The 22,753-nt window shown below is 50.9% G+C and overlaps 1 protein-coding gene across 1 annotated transcript in view; it reads left to right on the top strand.

The window, feature by feature from the left end:
- TECTA (tectorin alpha) overlaps nt 1-22,363 on the top strand; it is a 108,844-nt gene extending 86,481 nt beyond the window's left edge. The window contains exons 16-23 of the mRNA XM_054712357.1: nt 4,916-5,026; nt 6,686-6,888; nt 7,738-7,901; nt 8,249-8,497; nt 12,882-13,044; nt 14,253-14,340; nt 21,031-21,147; nt 21,689-22,363. Coding sequence (XP_054568332.1) covers nt 4,916-5,026; nt 6,686-6,888; nt 7,738-7,901; nt 8,249-8,497; nt 12,882-13,044; nt 14,253-14,340; nt 21,031-21,147; nt 21,689-21,789 — 1,196 coding nt within the window. The 3' untranslated portion in view covers nt 21,790-22,363. The remainder of the gene's footprint in view (nt 1-4,915; nt 5,027-6,685; nt 6,889-7,737; nt 7,902-8,248; nt 8,498-12,881; nt 13,045-14,252; nt 14,341-21,030; nt 21,148-21,688) is intronic.
- Nucleotides 22,364-22,753: the final 390 nt, after the last annotated feature.

Here is a 22,753-nt window from a genome sequence, read left to right as displayed (position 1 = left end):
GAGGTGCTGCAGCCACTCCTGCCAGGTGTGAGGTCCGAGCACCAGCGGGGGGGGGGAGGGGAGGGGGAGAGATGAGGCTCTGGGTGGGACGAGCACCCGTGTAGTGACTTGTGAAGTGGAGGGACAGAGTACACAACATGGCACCCAATTGATCCAGGCCCCAAACTCAGCTCCATGCCACGCCTTTAACATGGCCAGAGCCTGAATCAGAGGCAATGTGAGTGGCAAGCGGCAAGCTGAGTTAGGATGGAGCTGGCCGTGTCTGCCTGGATGGAAAGGAAGCTGTGGTTGGAATTATAAAGGGATTTTATATATACTCTAGAGGCCCGGTGCATGACATTTGTGCACTGGCAGCGGGGAGGGGGGATCCCTCAGCCTGGCCTGTGCCCTCTCGTAGTCCGGGATGGGAGTGGGCCCAAGCTGGCAGTCGGACATCCCCCAAGGGGTCCTTAGTGCTGCTGAGGAGGCAAGAGATGCTCCCACCGCCACAGCTGCGCTCTCCAGCCATGAGGCTGGCTTCTGCGTTGAGCGTCTGCCCCCTGGTGGTCAGTGCACGTTATAGTGACAGATCATTCCGCCATTTGGTCGATTTGCATATTAGCCTTTTATTATATAGGATAAAATAACTATATATAACAAAAGGCTAATATGTTAAGTGTCCCTCCACCCATCTGACTGGTCACTATGACGTGCAATGATCAGGGGGCAGATGCTCAACGCAGGAGCTGCCGTGATGCACACTGGCCATTTACAGAGAAACGGCACCATGGACCTGGTGCCCACAAAGCAACACTCAGCTTTCCCCACGTGGGACACAGGCCCCGCCACCACCCTGAGTGACAGCCCACCAAATCGCAGCTGATGCTGCCATGGCACAAAATGTGGCCCCAGCCCAGCCCAGCCCGGAAACGGTGGCTGTGGGTGCCAGGTAATGACATCACATAGCAACACCTGGCTTCCTCTCCCTGGCGACTAGCCTCCTTGAAATTTCTTCAGCCTGGGAACACGACTTGCTTTATAGCCAGGTGGAAACATTTCACACTTTAACCAAATGTCTGTGAAGCGTTTTCCCGTGCCTCATCTCATTGATCCTCACAGAAGTCCTGGAGTAGGGAGACAGGAGACTCGGTGGAATCCTATTTTATTTTCATTAGCCGGAAAACGGAAATTTAGAAAGTTTAGAAATTTGACCTGACTGAAAAGAAGCAAGAAATGGTGGACCTTGAAAATGACTTCAGGTTTTCTCACTGCACAGAATACAGTCAAACACTGCTGCAGTTAAATATTTTACCCTTTGTTCTCCCTGCGTGATCTACAATAATAATCTGCTTTGTTCTGACATTTACTGCTGTGTTGCTGACAATTACCTGAAAGAGAAGTTGGGGTGTTTCACTGGGCTGGAAAAAGTTTAGCTAAATCAGAAAGCAAGTCTAAGCAAGTTTATTCTATATCTATAAAAGGCTAAGTTGACTCGCACATGCACGATACATATAAAACTCTCGCTGGTGCCAATCGCACATGTGTGTTTTAATCTGTCATTATTGATCATGAATTTGGTTGACACTTCTATGATAGAGAAAGGGCAAATAGCGATATTAAAATATTTCTTCTAATTAATTTCCTTTCAATGTGCACGAGTCCATGCACCGGGCCACTAGTCTATAATAATAAAAGCGTAAGTGACCATCGCAACCGAACAGAAGATCGAACAGTCTGTGTGGGGCAACCAGGCCGGCAGGGGGGTTAGTGAGGGGCAACCAAATGACTGAACAGCAGGCTGCGTGGGGCAGCCAGGCCCACAGGGGACAGTTGGGGGCGACCAGGCCGGCAGTGGGGGGCAGTGGGGTTGACCAAACAACTAAGCAGCAGGCTGCGTGGGGTGACCAGGCCAGCAGGGGGGGGGAGGGTAGTTAGGTGCAACCAGGCCAGGGGGAGGAAGTTGGGGGCAACTAGGGCTCCCAGACTGTGAGAGGATGTCTTACTGACAGCTTACTGACAGTAGGGGGGCAATTGGGGGTGACCAGCCAGCAGGGGGGGAAAGTTAGGGGCAATCAGGCAGGCAGGCAGGTGAGCAGTTAGGAGCCAGTGGTCCCAGATTGTGAGAGGGATGTCTGACTGCCTGGCGATCGGGCCTAAACCAGCAGTTGGAGATCCCCCGAGGGGTCCCGGATTGGAGAGGGTGCAGGCTGGGCTGAGGGGACCCCCCACCCCGTGCACGAATTTCGTGATAAAGATCTATGGATTCTTGTATTTTTCTTTTCTATCAAATAGTATCATTATTTGATACTAGAGGCCCAGTGCACGAAATTTCATGCACTGGGGGGGTGGGTACCTCAGCCCAACCTGCCCCCTCTCACAGTATGGGAGCCCTCAGAGGATGTCTTACCATGTTAATCAAATGGAGCGAATATATATAAACATATACAAACGTCATATGCATATATGTGTGACCCTATACACAAGTGGCTACTCCGTCTCATGATGTGGTGAGACACGCGTGTAGCAGGAGACGTGGTGTTGCCTGACACGCACTCCCCCCTGGTGTGCACACGGCACCAGGAAAGTGCCACTCGAAGACACTGCACACGCATCAAGACAGAAAGAGTAAACCTGACCACGTGTCAGAACACAGTGTGTTCCAAACCTAAAACAAAGTAGCTAATTACAACATGCATGCAGCGATTTCAGAATCTCTTAGAATTACCCGTCTCTTTGGGAAATCGACAGAAATGCTTTCTTTGGTAATTTTAATATGTTGTGTTAACAAGCAATACTTTAATTAACTTTAAAATTAACTGCGCTAAACTTTTTAAATTATCGAATTACAAAAAAACACATGAGTTTTTGTTTTTAACCTCAAAAGCCCCTCGAATAGGGCGTAGCTGAGGCCTGAGGCGCCACTGGCAGGTGGGCCTCCGAATCCAGGGAGATGTTTCCTTCCTGTGGGCTCTTAAGGCTCCGGGCTGTGCTCCTTTAATCACTGTCCTCAAGTGCTGCTGACGGCTGTCCTCTCCAGGCCCCAGGCCGTGGGGTGGCCGTCTCCGCACGCCCAGGCCTCACCCTCGGGTGCTCGCAGGGAGCGTGGCAGCTGGTCACCTCACCCGCAGCCTCGGCGGCTCCGCCCCTTCCTTCATTATTAGACAGCGGCGGGATGGAGCAGCTGTGTCTTCCGAGCTCACCCTCACTGCCAGGAAGGACGGAGAATTCTTACATCGGATAGGGAGAGATGCTTTAACCAAAGACGCGAGGGTCTCCAAGAGAATGGTCCCGACCCGTGGTTTCAAACTCAGCTGCTGCTGCTCTGGGGTGGACTGTGACTCTGTGCCCAGAGCGCTGTTCCTCGTGTGAAGACGGTGACTTTCACACACGGTTACGTTTTCCTTACAGTTTCCCTTTGGGCAGAAGAGCGCTGTGAGCGAGCCTGTGAGTGGTGTATGGGTTTGGTTTTCTCTGTTTTTATACGATCCAGTAGGAGCTTATGGGGAAGGGTTAGGGTTAGGGTTAGGGTTAGGGTTAGGGTTAGGGTTGGGGAAGGGTTAGGGTTAGGGTTAGGGTGTGGAGGTTTGGTTTCTCTGTTTTTATACAATCCAGAGGAGCTTATGGGGAAGGGTTAGGGTTAGGATTAGGGTTAGGGTTAGGGTGTGGAGGTTTGGTTTCTCTGTTTTTATACAATCCAGAGGAGCTTATGGGGAAGGGTTAGGGTTAGGGTTAGGGTTAGGGTTAGGGTTAGGGTTAGGGTGTGGAGGTTTGGTTTCTCTGTTTTTATACAATCCAGTAGGAGCTTATGGGGAAGGGTTAGGGTTAGGGTTAGGGTTAGGGTGTGGAGGTTTGGTTTATCTGTTTTTATACAATCCAGTAGGAGCTTATGGGGAAGGGTTAGGGTTAGGGTTCGGGTTAGGGTTAGGGTGTGTAGGTTTGGTTTATCTGTTTTTATACAATCCAGAGGAGCTTATGGGGAAGGGTTAGGGTTAGGGTTAGGGTTAGGGTTAGGGTGTGTAGGTTTGGTTTATCTGTTTTTATACAATCCAGTAGGAGCTTATGGGGAAGGGTTAGGGTTAGGGTTAGGGTTAGGGTGTGTAGGTTTGGTGTATCTGTTTTTATACAATCCAGAGGAGCTTATGGGGAAGGGTTAGGGTTAGGGTTAGGGTTAGGGTGTGTAGGTTTGGTTTCTCTGTTTTTACACAATCCAGAGGAGCTTATGGGGAAGGGTTAGGGTTAGGGTTAGGGTTAGGGTGTGTAGGTTTGGTTTATCTGTTTTTATACAATCCAGTAGGAGCTTATGGGGAAGGGTTAGGGTTAGGGTTAGGGTGTGTAGGTTTGGTTTATCTGTTTTTACACAATCCAGAGGAGCTTATGGGGTAGGGTTAGGGTTAGGGTGTGTAGGTTTGGTTTATCTGTTTTTATACAATCCAGAGGAGCTTATGGGAAAGATGGACCGTCATCTTGGTTTAAGGGGACTTACTGGCCCTGAAGCTGTCTTCTTGACAAGGACGTGCTGAGGGCCCGCAGGGAGGTGGCTGGTCTGGGATAGAGATGGGCGAGTCATCAAGAGCACATGCGCGTGGCAGAGCCGGCTAGGTCGCTCTCGGGGTCTCGGCAGAGACCTTCCGGGCTGTCACCCTCACACGCAGCCCGCTGCGGGAGCCGGGCGAGGGGCCGCTGTGGAGCGGGTGGCAGTGCGCAGCCCGCAGAGCACCGTGAGGGGGGAGGAGGCCAGGCCACCGCCGCACACGCCGGGGCGGCCCGCGCCGGGCCCGCTGCTGCTGCGCTCCTTCCTTTCCGGAAGGGCCCTGTGTGTTCATCCGTGGCCGCTGTCTGACCATCACATTTCCACGCACGTGCAAGACCAGAGTGAACACGTCACCTGCGCGTTGGTGTGGAAGTCAAGTGTGCGCGTCCCTGTTCTCCCTTTTAGCAGGAGTGGTGGAGGATCCCTGCGTGGGGGCCGACTGTCCCAACCGGACCTGCGAGCTGGACAACGGCGGGGAGCTGTGCGGCTGCATCGAGCCTCCCCCCTACGGGAACAGTGAGTGACACCTGCCCCCCCCCCCGCCCCCAAGATGGGCCCAGTGGGAGGGGCCTGCAGCCGCCCCCTCTCTGTGGGTTAGAACCCAACAGCAAAGCTTTCACACCAGGTCATCCGAGCAGGGAAGCAGCCTGACCACTTGGAAGGAGGCTGATGCTTCCTCAGGCCCACCCGGACCGCCTCTGTGTGCTCAGGGCCTGCTGGGCTCTTGCGGGCAGGGCGGGGCGGGGCTCGAGCTCCTAGCAGGGGAGGGTTCCTGGCGGGGGGAGAGGTCCTGGGGGGGGAGAGGTCCTGGCGGGGGGAGGGTTCCTGGGGGGAAGAGGTCCTGGCGGGGGAAGAGGTCCTGGCGGGGGGAGGTCCTGGGGGGGAGAAGTCCTGGCAGGGGGAGAGGTCCTGGCAGGGGGAGAGGTCCTGGGGGGGGGAGAGGTCTGGGGGGGAGGTCCTGGGGGGGAGAGGTCCTGGGGGGGGAGGTCCTGGCGGGGGGGGGAGGTCCTGGGGGGGAGAGGTCCTGGGGGGGAGAGGTCCTGGGAGGGGAGAGGTCCTGGCGGGGGGAGAGGTCCTGGGGGGGAGGTCCTGGGGGGGGAGGTCCTGGTGGGGGGGGAGGTCCTGGCGGGGGGAGAGGTCTTGGGGGGGGGGAGGGGTCCTGGGGGGGAGAGGTCCTGGCGGGGGGAGGTCCTGGGGGGGAGAGGTCCTGGCGGGGAGAAGTCCTGGCGGGGGGAGGTCCTGGGGGGGAGAGGTCCTGGCGGGGGGAGGGGTCCTGGGGGGGGAGGTCCTGGGGGGGGGAGAGGTCCTGGTGGGGGAGAGGTCCTGGTGGGGGAGGAGAAGTCCTGGCAGGAGGAGAGGTCCTGGCGGGGGAGGGTTCCTGGCGGGGGGAGAGCGGCGATGGGGCGGCCAGCGGAAGCGAGCTGCTCGCACCCGATCCCGTGCGTGCTGGGCCAGGAGACCCCAACAGAAATGTGTGTGAGCGGATGGGCCGTCCCATCGGAGCCGCCGGCAGCACAGGGTCCGGCCGCCCTCGGACCACAGGGCGTGCGGGTTAAGGCGGGTGGTCGCCGGGGGCGGGCGGTCCCGGAAACAGCTGACTGTGCAGCGGACAGGAACCGGCAGGAACCGTCCTGCCCACAGTCCGGGGAGCACGCCCGCCTCACCCCGCCCGAGCCCGGAGCGGGCACCTGCTGCCTCCACGCAGCTGGCGGGCCTGGCGGGGGCTCCGGGAGGAGAGGCTGCGGCCCCTGCTGCCCCCGGGCAGACAGTTTGCTCAAGACGGCAGCCCGCACCTCCCTGGGTCAGGACCGCCCGGTGCTCGGCTGGGAATGCGCTGGGGGGGGGGGGGGGCCGGTGCCGCTGCGCTGGGCGGGTGCTGGAGCCAGGCCCCCGGGCCGGAGGCAGGAGGAGGCAGGGCGGAGGGCGGAGGCAGGGTGGAGGCCGGACGGAGCTGCGGAAGAGCAGCTGCCACGCAATGGGGAGTCCCGGGTTGAGGAAGAAAAGACACTTCATTCGTATTTTCTTTTTAAAAGGCTCCTCGGGTCCCAGGGGCTTTGCGTGAACTCAGACTCGTCGGGGTGGGAAGCGTAGGCAGGGACGCCCCAGCCTCCCGCGGGCGGCGCTTGGCCTCGGGGAGACCGGCTCCCGCTCGCTGACCTCCTCCGTGTCCCGCAGACTCGCACGACATCATCGACGCGGAGGTGACCTGCAAGGCGTCCCAGATGGAGGTGTCCATCTCCAAGTGCAAGCTCTTCCAGCTGGGCTTCGAGAGGGAGGGCGTGCGGGTCAACGACAGGCAGTGCACGGGCATCGAGGGCGAGGACTTCATCTCCTTCCAGATCAACAACACCAAGGGCAACTGCGGGAACATCGTGCAGGTGAGGGCCTGGGGGGGGTGGGGGGGGGCGGAGCCTGGGGGGGCTGCCCAGGTGTTTGCTCATTGACCTCCTGACAGCGCCCCAGGTGGTCCCGTTAGAAATGGCCTCCTGGGAGCACAGCGAAGGGCGGGAAGGACCCGCCAGGAGGAGGGCTGTCTGGGGTGAGGCTGACCTGGGGGAGTGCGACGGGCGGCAGGCCCGCCCCTGGCCCGCTGTCTGCGGTCATCCTCTGTCCTGCTGGGGACAAAACCTGTTCCCTCTGTGCCCTGCAGGCCAGGACGGCGGGTTTTGCTGTGTCGGGGGGTCAGGGCTCCCAGGCGGGGTTTAAGAGAAAGTTGGGGGTCAGGGGACCCAGCTCTCGGCAGCACAGCCCCCTGCCGCTGCTCTTCCTCCTGGGCCTGTGGGTTCGTTCTTCCGGTCCTGACTAGTTTATCGACACTGGCATCAGGGAGTGAAAGGAGTGAGAAGATGGAGCTGCAGTTGTCCATTTGGGTTCGTCTGGGACAGGATTTGGTGGCGGGAGATTTTGAATTAAGAACTAAAACAAAGATTTACGTCACCTGCTGACGGCAACGCTGTATGCTGCCCCGCCGGGGTGCCCAGAGAAACGGGGGCTGGTCGGGGTCAGAATTCCTGGCCTCACCTCTGTGGGCACCAGGAAGTGTGCCCGGAGGCGCTGCTGGCGTCCGTTTAATACTGCCGGTCAGTGCGAGGCCAGCTCCATGCTGACACGCTGGCCGCTGAGGGAGGTGTGAAATGAAGCCAGGTCTCCACTTCCAGGTCATGGATTTGAAATGCAAGCCACGGGCTCCCTCCCAGTCTAACGCTCTCTGCCCCTCTGCTCTGCAGTCCAACGGCACGCACATCATGTACAAGAACACCATCTGGATAGAGAGCGCCAACAACACGGGCAACATCATCACCAGGGACCGCACCATCAACGTGGAGTTCTCCTGCGCCTACGAGCTGGACATCAAGATCTCCCTGGACTCCGTGGTGAAGCCCATGCTGAGGTGAGGGCTGCGGCCCCGGTCTCTGGCCACGAGGCAGAGTGGTCCCTAGTCCTTAGCCTGCTTGCCGCCTGAGACGGGCACCGTTCACAAACCGCCCTGTGCTGATGGCGTGCTGTCCGTCCGTCCTACCCAATGCAGGAGCTGATGGCCGGGAAGGGGCTGGGCCGCTGGGCACTGAGCTTTAGTCGGCGATGGTTTTCATGCCGCCGTGGCCGGCGGGCCCGTGGGCACAGTGCAGCCTCGGACCCCTGCTGCCGGCTCTGCCTCCCTCGGGTGGTCCGCGGGAAAGGGGCGGGTGAATGAACAGGCCTGCTGGGGTTCCCTGCCTCACGGTCTTTCCCTTTCAGTGTCATTAACCTGACAGTTCCCACCCAAGAGGGCAGCTTTACCACCAAGATGGCGCTCTACAAGAACGCCTCCTACAAGCACCCGTACCGCCAGGGCGAGGTGGTGCTGACCACGCGGGACGTGCTGTACGTCGGGGTCTTTGTGGTCGGAGCCGATGCCACGCACCTGATCCTGACGCTGAACAAGTGCTATGCCACACCCTCCCGCGACAGCAATGACAAACTCCGCTACTTCATCATTGAAGAAGGGTGCGTAGCTCTCGCCAAGGACCGCCTCGAGCCTTCACTGTGACATGAGTCTGCACCACATGTCATTTTTTAAATTCTTTATTGTTGATAGGACTACATATGTCCCCCTTTTCCTCCATTGACCCCTCACAGCCTGCCCCCACCCCCACCCCAGCCCAGGCCCTCACCCCCCTGTTGTCTGTGACCATTGGTTATGCATATATGCATACAAGTCCTTTGGTTGATCTCTTAAACGCCCCCCCCCCCCACCACACACACACACACACACACTACCACCACCATCACCTGCCCTCCCCTGCCTTCCCTCTGAAGTTTGACAGTCTGATCGATGCTTCTCTGTCTCTGGACCCATTTTTGTTCATCAGTTTATGTTGTTCATTAGATTCCACAAATGAGTGAGGTCATGTGATACTTACTTTTTCCGACTGGCTTCTTTCGCTCAGCATAATGCTCTCCAGGTCCCTCCATGCTGTTGCAAATGGTCAGAGCTCTTTTTTTTTTTTTTTTTTTTTACAGCAGCGTAGCATTCCATTGAGCCCACGCCATAGTTTGGAGAAGGGAAGAGGAACTAATGCTTGTTGACTTCCTACAGGGCCAGCATTTTGCACCCATGAACCATCAGATCCTCACTACAACCTGGAAGGCAGATGTGAGAAGCCTAGTTTTGTGAATGAGATGCCTTAAGCTTAGTGAGAGCAAGCAAGTTGCTCAAAGTCACACGGCAATTTGCTGGTGGATCCCGAGTCCACATGCCATTAACCACAGTATACCCTCCATGTTTTCAGAGGGTTCTGTCCTAACTACTCTAAATTCCAATTTGAGATAAATGTGAATTATGTGAAAATGAAAGTATGTAATGAGAATAACTGAAAGTGACTAGGACATCTATTAAAATTTTAAAAGAATTAGAATAATAGCCTATAAAATCAAAGAGTTTCTTTTTACTCACCATGATATGCCCAGCACCTAGTATATTTTCTGAAAAGTAGTGGTTATGAAACAAAATTTTATTGAATGAATGAAAAAAAGAAGACTATGGATCCAACAGCAATAATTATAATTATCTTTATTTTTTAAAAACACTGGTTGCGTCACACAATAATTTTTAATAGCTTGATTGCATACATAATTTGTATGCAATAAAATGCTTTTGCTTTAAGTGTAGATTCAATGATGCTTGTAACTTTACAAGAGGAGTACAAGCATCACCATAAACTAATTTTGGAACATTTCCATCCCCCTAATTAGGGCCTAATACAATAATTCTTAGAGAGATGACTTATTAATCAAACTTGTTTTTCTATTAGATGTAGGAGAGACCAATTCAAAATAGCTTATGCAAAAAACAAAGCATTTAATCATCACAAAACAAATTCCAGCCGTGGGTGTGGCCTCAGGGACAATTGGCTCCGGCTGGATGCTGCCGAACCCTCCCTCCCTCCCTCCCTCCCTCGCTGTCCCTTGTCTCTGCCTGTCTCTGTCTCCCCTTGTCCGACACTGGCCGTCCTCGCCTCGCATCCCACAGCCGCGCCCTAACCCCACTCTAGGGCGCCGGGGAGCAGGGGGCCTTGCTGGGATCATGCTTCTCCTGTGTCTGCAGGGATGCAGCGTGACGGCACCTGGCTGGGACCGGTTCTCCTCGGCCCCTGAGGCTCTTGACGGGGCCTGAAAATTAAACACACCAAGACAAATTAGCAGAAAAGAAGTTTCATAACTTATTTAATACAAGTTTTATGTGACACAGGAGCCTTCAATACGGGAATGAAGCCCCACAGCAATGGTTAGACCGGAGTGCTCTATGCGGGGCTGGGGGACAGTCAGGGGGCAGTGACAGGAGTGCTGTATGCGGGGCTGGGGGGGAGGCAGTCAGGGGGCAGTGACCGGAGTGCTCTATGCGGGGCTGGGGGGGCAGTGACAGGAGTGCTGTATGCGGGGCTGGGGGCAGTCAGGGGGCAGTGACTGGGGTGCTCTATGCGGGGCTGGGGGCAGTCAGGGGGCAGGGACCGGGGTGCTCTATGCGGTGCTGGGGGCAGTCAGGGGGCAGTGCCCGTCTGCTCAGTTCTCCTCCGTCCTTTGTCTTCGGGGCTAAGGAGCTCCTTTCCTCGGGGTGAAGGGGGTGCCCCTCCAGGAAGGCTCTATGACTTGTTTCGGGTGGAAAGGTCAGGGAGAAAGTGAGGATGACCTTCCTGCTTCTGCCATTTCTCACACTCGCTCACCTGGAATATTCCACATGCCAGGTGCGGCTTTGGGGAGCACCCCGGGGGCGGGGGTGTCAGTGAATCAGCGTTAAGGCTGGGAAGGGTTCATCAGCAGAAGGTGTGGTCTGGGCAGACAAACAGAAGCCACAACAGCTCAGAGAGGAAGGTCCACAGCCAGCCAAGGCTGCCCCACCAGCGAGGGAGGACGGGGCCTTCCAGGCATCCAGGCACGGACTCCCCCCGGCCGGGCGTGGCCGCGGCTGGGTGCGCAGGCGTGCTGTGGAAGATTCAGGAAAGATCTCACCGAGGCATTTGACTTTCTGAGTTGTTTCCAGCTGCTTCTAGGCGAAGGGAAGGACTTGGTACCCAGCTGGGGTCCTGCAGGCCCGATGCCCGGGCTGGCATCCCTGTTCTCCTTGCCCCCCCACCCCCCCCCCGCTCCCCTCCCTGTCCCGGCCCTCCCCCTGATGAAAGGCTGAGATCCGAGCCACGACCAAATGCAGACCCGGGTGTGTGGCTTGTGCCTGCTCTGCAGGTCGCTGTGGCACTGAGCGGTTTTTAAATAGGAGTTAACAGACTTGAGCCCGAGAGGGGGAGTGGGCAAGTGAGCACGTTCATAAACCTCAGCTTCCCAGGTTTCCCGGAAGGCCTTCGACTTAACTGTGACTGGCATAAGGGCCTTTGTCACGTGGGAGGGTTTTAGTGCAGGAGTCCTGTGGCCCCTCTGGCCGTGGTTATCGGTGCGTGCGGCTCCAGCGAACCTGCATGAAACGTGATGCTCGGGGCTGAATGAGCAGCATCGTGCGCTCTAAGAATCCTGAGGAGCCCTTGTTCCTTCCGCTGGTGGAGCCAGGATGGGCGCCAGCGGCCATTGGTGATTCAGAAAGCAGCTTGGGGACACGCGAGACCCCCTTCTCTTCGGGCGCCCAGGCCGAGGACAGGCCCTTTCTCCCCGGGGTGCACAGAGAATTAAAGCTCGGCTGGCCCACACGAAGGCAGCTCTGCTCCCCCGGGCCCCTTCCTTCTGTTCCTTGTTCTTCTGAGACCAAAACCTCAAGTGATCTCTCTCGTAGGTGGGGTCTGGGTAAGGGGAGGGGCTTGAATGTCAGGGCTGTGGGTATTTTAGAATCTTTGGGCCAACTTAGATTATTCAAATTAGTGACAGTGACAAGAAACAGTCCAGCAAGTTTTTGTTTCAACGCATTTCAGAAACTATTGCCTTGAAGACTGAGTACAAAACTGAACAGGTATCGGAGTGGTGAGGGCTGTTTCCGTTTACAATCCTCCTCCTAAGCTATTTAATTCCGGGCGCTGGGGAGGCAGCAGCAGGAGAGCGCCCCTGGTATCCTTATCACGGGAAGAACTTGGCTCCCAGGAGCCGCCCTGGCCACGCAGCAGCTCATCACTTCCCCAATTCCCGCGTTCAGCGCAGACCCCGCGTGCCCTGTGCGTGAGGGAGGCACGCTGGGGAGCACTCCCGGGGCTCAGCAGGGGCCACTGGCAAACCGGAGCGGCCCCTGGTTCCTGCCTGGCCGCAGGGAAGGGACCGTTGACAAAGGAGGGAGCCGAGGCTGGTGTTGGGGGAAGAGCAGGAGCTGTGCGGGATGAACTGCAGAAAGAGCCCAGGCGGGGAGACCTGATGTGAGAAGCCCCGGGGCATGAGAGATTGAATATTAGGAGAACTCTAAATCCTGGAGGCAAGATGTGGGCGGCTGAGGGCGGCTCGCTGTCCGCGCCCCCAGGGGGAGGGAAGAGGCTGTCCTGCCGCCAAGCTTTCTCCCTGCGCTTTCCCAGCTCAGCTGCACCTGTGCCCCCTGTGGGAAGAGCTCCCAACAGGGTAGAATCGGGCTCCTCCCACAATGGATGGCTAACCGGAGAAGGCACAGAAGCACCCTGAGTTTGTCCACCTGGTGCCCTAACACAGCAGTGAGAGGGAGCAGACCAGAGCTGAAATGAAGGGCAACTGAGCTCCCTCCCCACAGCCATTGTTTTCAGATGCAGGTAGCGTCCTAATTGGAGGTGCTATTTGACGTTTTTAAAGCAAACTGTGTAAATATGAGGACGTGGTAACACGTGCCAAACCCACACAACCAGAGGCCGCTTCACAGGCGAAGGCATTTTTACCATTTCAGCGGTTTCATATGAAGTATGAGAGTAAGAAGCAAAGGCACTGTTTTTCGGAACAGGTGTCAGAACATTAAAGACAACACCATTGGCATCGAGGAGAACGGGGTCTCCCTCACCTGCCGCTTTCACGTCACGGTCTTCAAGTTCATCGGGGATTACGACGAAGTCCACCTCCACTGCGCAGTGTCCCTCTGCGACTCGGAGAAGTTCTCCTGCAAAATAGTAAGTGAGGGTGGCTCTCGCTGCCGCCTTTCCCAACATGGGTCACAGGGCCGGCTCTGTGTGGCTCCTCAGGGCCCCTCCGGTCTCACGGCCCCTGGAAGTCCTCGGGGGCGTGCTCACCGCTGGGGAGACAGTAAGCGAGGGCAAGTGGACGCTGCCCGCTGGCTCCTCTGGCTCCGCCATGCCCACCCGCCCGCGCAGCACTCGGTGAGGGTCTCTCCCACCCGGCACTGCTGACATTTGGACCAAATCGTTCAGTGCATTGTCAGACATTTATCAGCTTCCCTGGCCTCCACCCCTAGCTGCCAGTAGCTCCTCCAGCTCAAACACCCCAAAACGTCTCCTAACATTGCCAGTTGACCTTGGGGCAGCGGCGGCCCATTTGAGAACGAGGAGCCAGGTCACCTGAATCTGAAGTGGACAGTGGGGCCCAGCTCCACTCCCCTGAGAAGCACACTCCTGCTTCAAGATGCACTCTATCCAGCTGTTCTTTACTTATAGTTTTTAAATATATTTTTATTGATTTCAGAGAGGAAGGGAGACAGAGAGAGAGAGAGAAACATCAATGATGAAAATCATTGATCGGCTGCCTCCTGCACGCCCCCTATTAGGGACCAAGCCCACAACCCGGGAATCGAACTGTAACCCCCTGGTGCATAGGACAGTGCTCAACCACTGAGCCACACTGCCAGGCCATCTAGGTGTTCTTTAGCCAGGGATTGCCCTGCAGCGCATCCAGAGCCATACCAGGGCCTGAGGCTCTGGAAGGGCGAGCGGGATGAGGTGACAAACCGATCCTCTCTTCCATGCCAGGTGCCTTTCCCACCATGGATGGCTAATGTCACTGCGATTGTATTGCACTGGTCCCTAACCTTTAACATTCCAGCTTCCCGCTTACCCCATATTTACAACATTGAGACGTGAATTACAGTCAGAGCTCCTTCCACGTGCTGCCGCGTACATTAGTGTCCGATGAGATCCAGCACTCCGCATTCCCAGGAATGCATCTGATTCCGGGGCGGAGAAGACATTTAACTCTTCAGCAGAAAGCCTCGCGGCCAGTGGGCTCTGTGATCAAGAAGGCGTTGGGCGCGTTAATCCGAACAGTGATGGCGCTCGAGGCTGCGACCGCTGCCTCGGGAGGGGGAGCCCGGTGGGCAGAGATGCCAGCCTCGTTGTGTAAATTCCCCTGGTGTTCTGTCTTTCAGAACTGCCCGCAGAATTCCAGGATTGCCACAGAATATACCAAAGAACCTAAAGAGCAGATCATTTCCGTGGGACCCATTCGGAGAAAAAGTATGTATGTTTCCTGAAACACACGGTAAGTCATTACCGCAGGCGAGCGGGAGGCCTGAGCAAGCGCCGGCCTGGCGGCACCTGCACTGAGAACCTGGTGAATGAGGAGGCTGAAGAGACTCCCACTGCATGGTGAAACCCTTTTCTTGATGTTAAAAACTCCCATTCACACTGGGCTTTTCCTTTTCCTCCGCTCTCTTTAAAGCAGGGGGGGGGGGGGGGGGGGGGGGGCATCTGGCCTGTGGGCCTTAAAGTCATTTGGTCTGGCCCTGCCAGTGCATTATGTGTGAGTTAATTACGTGTTTGACCAAATATAGCAGGCTGAATTTTAAGTTGATTATTGTATATGGGATTCAAAAATGCCAACAGAATAAGTGGAAGGTACACTGACACTCTTCCCGGGACCAAACTGGAAATACAACTGAAAGTATAGAAAAACCACCCTGAAAAATCAACTGAAGACTAGCTGGAGAGAACCCTGATAACTAGGGACAGAAAGTGGAGACCACATGGAGTCTGATAGGAAGGGCAGAGGCTCAAAAGGGCTGGCTAGACTCCCACAGACACCAGCTAAAGTTCCAGAGGGATATCTCAGCTGTGGGGGTTCCCACTGAGAACTCTGGGGTCTACACCCCCAGCTAGGACACCCCAGAAATGATAAAGGTGCCCACATAACATCAGGCTGTGAAAAGCAGCAGGGTTGCTGTCTGCCTGGGAGAGACAGCTGGAAATGCAGGCACCCTCTTAAAGGTCCAATGCACAAAATTTCATTGCAGCCACTCACTCTGGGCTCCAGCAGAGGGAAGGGACAGTAGACTAGAGATGAGTGAGGAGAGTCTAGGGTTGGGGGGTCTGCGGTTGGAGCTTGGAGGGCAACCAACCCAGTTTCCTGTGCTGAGTCATTCTTGCACCCTGTGAAGGACATCTTTCTCAGGTGGACCTTAGCTATCCAGGTGGTTTTGGCCTGGGGAAAAGGCAGTTGCCCCACCCTGCTGGAAGACTTGCGACTCTCCGTGGTCGATAACCTGATGCTAATCAAGACTGAGTGTCAACTGGACTGCAGGCAGAGGCGGATCTCTAGAAGCTTTGAGTCTTTGCCTGATCTTCTTGGCCCAGGGCTAGGTAAAGCAGAGCCTGGTGCACATCTTGGTCATTTCCAAAGGCACCCAGCAGAGGGAGCCACAAGCTGTGGGTTGCTGATAGCTCCAAACAGGGTACTCAGGACCAGTCACAAATAGTGTCTGACGTTGTCCTGCACTAGATATTGGGAGTAGAAGCAGATCCACCTAATACATAGACACAAGGCAGCCAAAATGGGGAGACAAAAAATCAAGCCCAAAGTGGAAAAAAAAACAAGTGAATTCTCTGGAAGAAGAGCTAAATGGAATGGAGAGAAGAAATTTATCAGATATAGAGTTCAGAATAATGATAACAAGGAAACTCAACAGCATGAGAAATGATATCATAACTATGAAAAAAGACCAGTCGGGAATAAAAATTGACATAGAACTAATAAAGAACAAATTGGAAGGAATATACAGCAGATTAAGGGAAGCCAAGGATAAGTCAGTGAATTAAAAGACAAGATAGAAAAAAAGATCACACAATCAGAGAAGCAGACAAACAAACAAACAAAAAACAATTAAAAAACAAGAGCAAAGCTTAAGGGAGCTGTGGGACAACATGAAACATAACAATATTTGCATCATGGGAGTGCCAGCAAGAGAAGAAAATGAGCAAGGAATAGAGAACATGTTTGAAGAAATAATGGCAAAAACATCCCTGACCTGGTAAAGGGAAAAGTCACACAAGTTCAGGAGGCACAGAGAGTCCCATGCAAGAACACAAATAAATAGTCCCATGCCCAGACACACCATAATTAAAATACCAAAAACTAAAGATAAAGAGAGACTCTTAAAGGCAGCCAGAGAAAAGCAATTTGTTACTACAAAGGAGCTCCCATAAGGATGTCAGCTAATTTCTCATCAGAAACTCTACAGGCCAGAAGGGAATGGCATGAAGTATTCAAGGTAATGAAAGCAAGGATCTGAAACCAAGATTACTATATCCAGCAAGGCTATCATACACAACAGATGGTCAAATAAAGAGCTTCCTAGACCATAAAAAAAGGCTAAAGGAGTTCATCACCACCAAACTAGCAGTGCAAGAAATGCTAAAAGGAAGAGAGAGAGAGAGAGAGAGAGAGAGAGAGACAGAGAGACAGACAGGCATAAAGAATGAAAATGGCTATAAGTAAGTACCTATCAATAACCCTAAATGTAAATGGATTAAATGCACCAATCAAAAAATACAGGGTAGCTGAATGTATCCAAAAATATGACCCAATTATATGCTGTCTCCAAGAGACCCATCTCAGAACAAAAGACTCACACAGGATGAGAGTGAAGGGATGGAAAAAAAATTCCATGGTAATGGAAACAAAATAAAAGATGGGGTAGCAATACTCATATATGATAAAATAGACTTCAAAATGAAGGCCATCACAAGAGACAAGAAAAGTCACTACATAATACTAAAGCCATCAATCCAACAAGAGGATATAACCCTGGTAAACATATAGGCACCCAATATAGGAGCACCTAAGTATATTTTTAAAAATCTAGAGAACTTTAAAAGAGAGATCAACAGCAATACAGTCATAGTAAGGGACTATAACACCCTGCTGACTTCACTGGATAGATCTTCCTGACAAAAAAATTAACAAGGAAACAGAGTCTAAATTATATACTAGGTCAGATGGATTAAATTGACATTTATAGAACATTACACCCCAAAGCTGCAGAATATACATTCTTCTCAAATGCACATGGGTCATTCTCAAAGATAGACCACATGTTAGGACACAAAACAAGTCTCTACAAGTTCAAGAAGATTGAAATCATATCAAGCATCTTCTCGGACCACGGTGGAATGAAATTCGAAATCAACTACAGTAAAAACACTCAAAAACATTCAAATACATGGAGGCTAAATAGCATGTTATTAAACAGTGAATGGGTTACCAATGAGATCAAGAAAGAAAGAAAAAACTTCCTGGAAACAAATGAAAATGAACACACAACAACCAAAAATCTATGGGATGTAGCAAAAGCAGTCCTGAGAAGGAAGTTCATAGCACTACAGGCCTACCTCAAAAAATAAGAAAAATTAATAATAAACTATTTAACTCTACAGCTTAAAGAATTAGAAAGAGAACAACAAGAAAAACCCAGAGTAAGTAGAAAGAACAAAATAATAAAGATTAGAGCAGAAATAAATGACATAGAGACTAAAATACAAAAATATCAATGAAACCAAGAGCTGGCTCTTTGAAAAGATAAACAAGATTGGTGGACATTAGCCAGACTCATCAAGAAACAAAGAGAGAGATTCAAATAAATAAAGTCAGAAATGAAAGAGGTGAAATGATAACTGACACCACAGAAATACAAATTATAAGAAAATACTATTTACAACTATATGCCAACAAGCTTGACAATGTGGATGAAATGGTCAAATTCCTAGAAAAATACAACCTCCCAAAACTAAATCAGGAAGAATCAGAAAATCCGAAAAGGTGGATAACAACTGATGATATTGAAGCAGGAAAAACAAAACAAAACCCTGGTCCAGATGGCTTCACAGGGGAGTTTTACAAAAAAAAGATTCAAATGAGAACTAACACCTATACTCATCAAACTATTCCAAAAAATCCAAGAGGAAGGAACACTTCTAACCTCTTTTTAAGACACTACAAAGAAAGAGAATAGATGCTAAACTCCTCAGGAAATATTAGTAAATTGGATCCAGAAGTATATTAAAATGATCATACACCATGACCAAGTGGGATTAGTTCCAGGGATACAAGGCTGGTACTGTAGTCACAAAACAATAAACGTGATTCATCAAATACACAAATTGAAAGACAGAAATCACATGATCATATCAATAGACACAGAAAAAGCATTTGACAAAATCCAACACCCATTTTTGATAAAAACTCTCAGCAAAGTGGGAATAGAGGGAGCATATGTCAACATGATAAAGGGCATATATGACAAATCTACAGCCAATATCATACTTAATGGGCCAAAACTAAAACCATCTTCCCTAAGAAAAGGAACAAGACAAGGATGTCCACTTTCACCAGTGTTTGTTTGTTTCTTTTTTCTTCTTTCTTTCTTTCTTTCTTTCTTTCTTTCTTTCTTTCTTTCTTTCATTTCTTTTTTAGTGGGACCGAAGTTTTTTTTGAGAGAAGCCAGTCCAGGAAAAGATGCAACTGGGGTTCCAGGAGCACCCAGTGTCCAGAGTTTCCTTTCCACGTTCCTGTCAGAGAAGTTCAGCATCCATGCTAATTAGAGCCTGTTGGTCCATGTGTGGAGGCCCATGGCCATCAGCCACGTGGGTAATGGGGAGTGCATCTCCTGCCATCAACCCAAGAATCTAGTGCACCAAGGGAGAGACCGCTTTCACCACTCTTATGCAACAGCGTACTGGAAGTCCTAGTCACAGCGATCAGACAAGAAGAAATAAAAGGCATCCAAATGGGAAAGAAGGAAGTAAAACTCATTTTTCGCAGATTACATGATATTGTAAATAGACAACTCTAAAGACTCCAACAAACAACTACTATATTTGATAAATGAATTTGGCAATGTAGCAGGACACAAAATTATCACCCAGAGATCAATGGCATTTTTATACACCAATAATGAATTCTCACACAAAAAAACTAAACAAACAATCCCATTTAATATTGCAACAAAAAATTAAGATACCTAGGAATAAAGTACCTTACAGTATCCTCTAACCAAGGAGATAAAACACTTATACTTGGAAAACTACAGGACGTTGAAAAAACAGATAGAGGAAGATATAAACAAGTGGAAGAATATACCATGTTCATGGATTGGTAGAATTAACATTTTTAAAATGTCCATATTACCCAAAGCAACCTACAGATTCAGTGCAATCCCTATTAAAATACCAACGGCATATTAAAAAGACCTAGAACAAACACCAAAAATTTATATGGAACCAAAAAAGACCCCAAGTATCCACAGCAATCTTGAGAAAGAAGAACAAAGTTGGAGGGATTACAATACCAGATATCAAGTTATACTACAAAGCCACTGTTCTCAAAACAGCCTGGTACTGGCATAAGAACTGGCATATAGTTTGATGGAACAGAACAGAGACCCCAGAAATCGACCCAAGTCATTATGCTCAGTTAATGTTTGACCAAGTATGTAAGAGCATACAATGGAGTCAAGACAGTCTCTTCAATAAATGGTGTTGGGGAAATTGGATAGATACATGCAAAAAAAAAAAAAAAATGAAACTAGATCAACAACTTACACCACACACAAGAATAAACTCAAGATGGATAAAAGACTTAAATGTAAGTCATGAAACCATACAAATCCTAGAAGAAACTATAGGCAACAAAATCTCTCATAGCAATATGTTTATGGATACATCTCCTCGGGCAAAGGAAACTAAGGAGAAAATAAATGAGACTACATCAAAATACGGTAAAAAGCTTTTGCACAGGAAAAGAAACCATCAACAAAATGACAAGAGAGCCCACTGCATGGGAGAACATATTTGGCAATGAAGCATCTGATAAAGGGATAATATCCAAAATATATAAGGAACTCATACAACTTAACAAAAGGAAGACAAACAATCCAATTGAAAAATGGGCAAGGGATCTGAATAGACATTTTTCCAAAGTGGAGATTTAAAGAAGGCCAAGCAATGTATGACAAAATGCTCAAAGTCACTAATCATCAGAGAGATGCAAATTAAAACAACAATGAGGTATTACCTCACACCTGTCAGAATGGCTACCATCAACAAATCAACAAACAAGTGTTGGCGAGGATGTGGAGAAAAGGGAACGCTAGTGCACTGCTGACTGGTGCAGCCGCTGTGGAGAACAGTATGGAATTTCCTCAAAAAAATTAAAAATGGAGCTGCCATTTGACCCAGTGATCCCCTTCTAGGAATACTATATCCTAAGAAACCTGAAACACCAATTATAAAGAATGTATGCACCCCACGTTCATAGCAGCACAATTTACAATAGGTAAGATCTGGAAACAGCCCAAGTGCCCATCAGTAGATGAGTGGATGAAATAGCTGTGGTACATTTACACCATGGAATACTATGCAGCAGTGAAAAAGGATCTCTTACCCTTTGAGACAGCATGAAGGGACCTAGAGAGTATCATGCTAAGTGAAATAAGTCAGTCAGAGAGAGACAAGTATCACATGATCTCACTCATATGTGGAATCTAATGAACAAAATAGATCCAGAGACATAGACACATGGAACAGACTGTGGAATCTCAGAGGGGAGGTGGGAAGGGTGGGTGGGTGGAAAGAGATCAATCCAAGATCTTGTATGCATATATGCATAACTTATGGACAGAGATAATTGGGTGGTGAAGGCCTGGGGCGGGGGACAAAGGCTGACTAGAAGAAGTCAATGGGGTATAAAGAGGAATATGTAATACTTTCAACCATAAAGACTTTTTTTAAAATTGTATGGCCTGATAATGATGCTATAAATATCCAAATGGCTCTTGGCAGAAAAATGGTCCCTACCCCTGCTCCAGCCTTGCCCTGACATATGAGTTGCAGGTAAACTACCTGCCGTTAACTTGACCAACTGCTCTCTTTTAGGGCTGGACTGGTGTGAGGACAACGGAGGGTGTGAGCAGATCTGCACCAGCCGGGTGGAGGGGCCCCTGTGCAGCTGTGTGACGGGCACCCTGCAGGCGGACGGCAAGAGCTGCCGAGGTAGACACCCTGATTCTGGGCTTCAGCTGGGGCACGGGAACTTCCTCCCACCGAGAGGAGCGAGTCATGACTGAGGCCAAGCAGTCAGCAGCAGGCCTGTACACAGTCAGGCGTTAAGAAGGAAAGATCTGAAAAAACTCCTAAGAAATTTTAGCGCCATCTTGGTTTTTACTTTTTTAAATCTTTGGGTCCCTGCTCTTTTACTAAAAGATGATGATTTTTAAAATCATTGAAAAAGTAATTATTTTTTAAAAAATAGTATTAGCTTTAAACCTGGCTGCCACATCCACTGGGCTGTGGTTGGGAGTGGAATGTTTGATTCAATAAATACCACTTCCTACAGTGGCCTTCGCCCAGGGTTCCCCCAGCACCACTGAGGTCAGCAGGCACCTCTGCAGGTTGGGCTAATTCTGCTTCTTCCCGGCCACGTGGACAAAGTGGGTCCTTGGCAATGTCCTCTCCTTTAGCTGGGAGCTGCAAAGATCTCTGGTCCTGATCAACAGGAGTTTATCGCGCTCACGATGTGCCTTTCTCTTTGCAGCCTCTAATTCTTCCACCGAGCATCAAGTCTGGACACTGCTTCTCATCATGACCCAGATTTCATTGTGGCATTTTGTGTATAAATCAGTCACGACCTCATAATTAACTCAAGGTTGCTACATGAAGTACTGTAATTTACTTTTCCATTCCCTGTAGGATAAAAGGTGTGTGCCCTTAAAACCTATTTGAAAGTGTCCAGAATCTCAACAGGATGCCACCTGCCTCAAATGATCAGAGATCTGGAGATGAGTGAAATTCCAAACTCCTCTTTCAAAGTACACAACACGGCTTCCAAAGCCAGTTGTGGAAAGCATATATCTTGGTTAAAATTTTCAAACGGTTGTCACTAGAAACCAATTCACTCAACCAGTAAAGGACAAAATTCTGGTTAGAAACGTCTGACTGGAATCTGATCAGAGAATCTGTCCAGCCCGTGCTGTTTCCGGATCATCGGTTTTGCGAAGGGGGAACAATGTGGAGAAGCAATGGCTGGAGGACGACTCCCTCTGAGAACTCTTTCTAAGTTGGCAAGTGTCTGATCTCTGACCTGCATGTTGCTCCCTCTGTATGATGAGCTCCTTCCCTGCCCTCGTGTCCTTCAGCCTCGCCGGCAGCCTGGTCACTGGGGATGTTGTTTGCAGACCTTGGGAGCCCCACCCCATTCCGTTCCCTCAGACCCAATTCCTTCTCTTTTTATGAATCAACCAAATAATTTTTAATGTGTTTTATGCTTAAATAAATTTTGTGTTCAGTATTCTCGTTACTTGGTGGCTGAAATCATTCTTACCGATGTTGAGCCCTGCACACTAAATGCATGCTGTGATTTTAAAAAGGAGGCAGGAGCAGCCGCGCGGCCAGGCCTGCACTGCCGGCATCACCGCCTGGGCGCTCGCTCAGCACTGCAGGCCGTAAGGAAGCCACGCAGAAGAGGCAGGCCGCACCCTCTGTGTAAGCAGTACAAGGGTAAATCCCACTCCAGGCTTATTTTGAAGTTGTTTTGGATTTAAGCTAACGGCAATTTTTATTTTTCCCGGAAGTCTGGAAAAAGCTGAGCAGAAATCCTGGC

This window comes from Eptesicus fuscus, chromosome 23, assembly GCF_027574615.1.
Source record: "Eptesicus fuscus isolate TK198812 chromosome 23, DD_ASM_mEF_20220401, whole genome shotgun sequence".
Lineage (NCBI taxonomy): Eukaryota > Metazoa > Chordata > Mammalia > Chiroptera > Vespertilionidae > Eptesicus > Eptesicus fuscus.
Note: the sequence above shows the minus strand (reverse complement) of the source record. Positions and strands in the feature narration are given on the sequence as shown.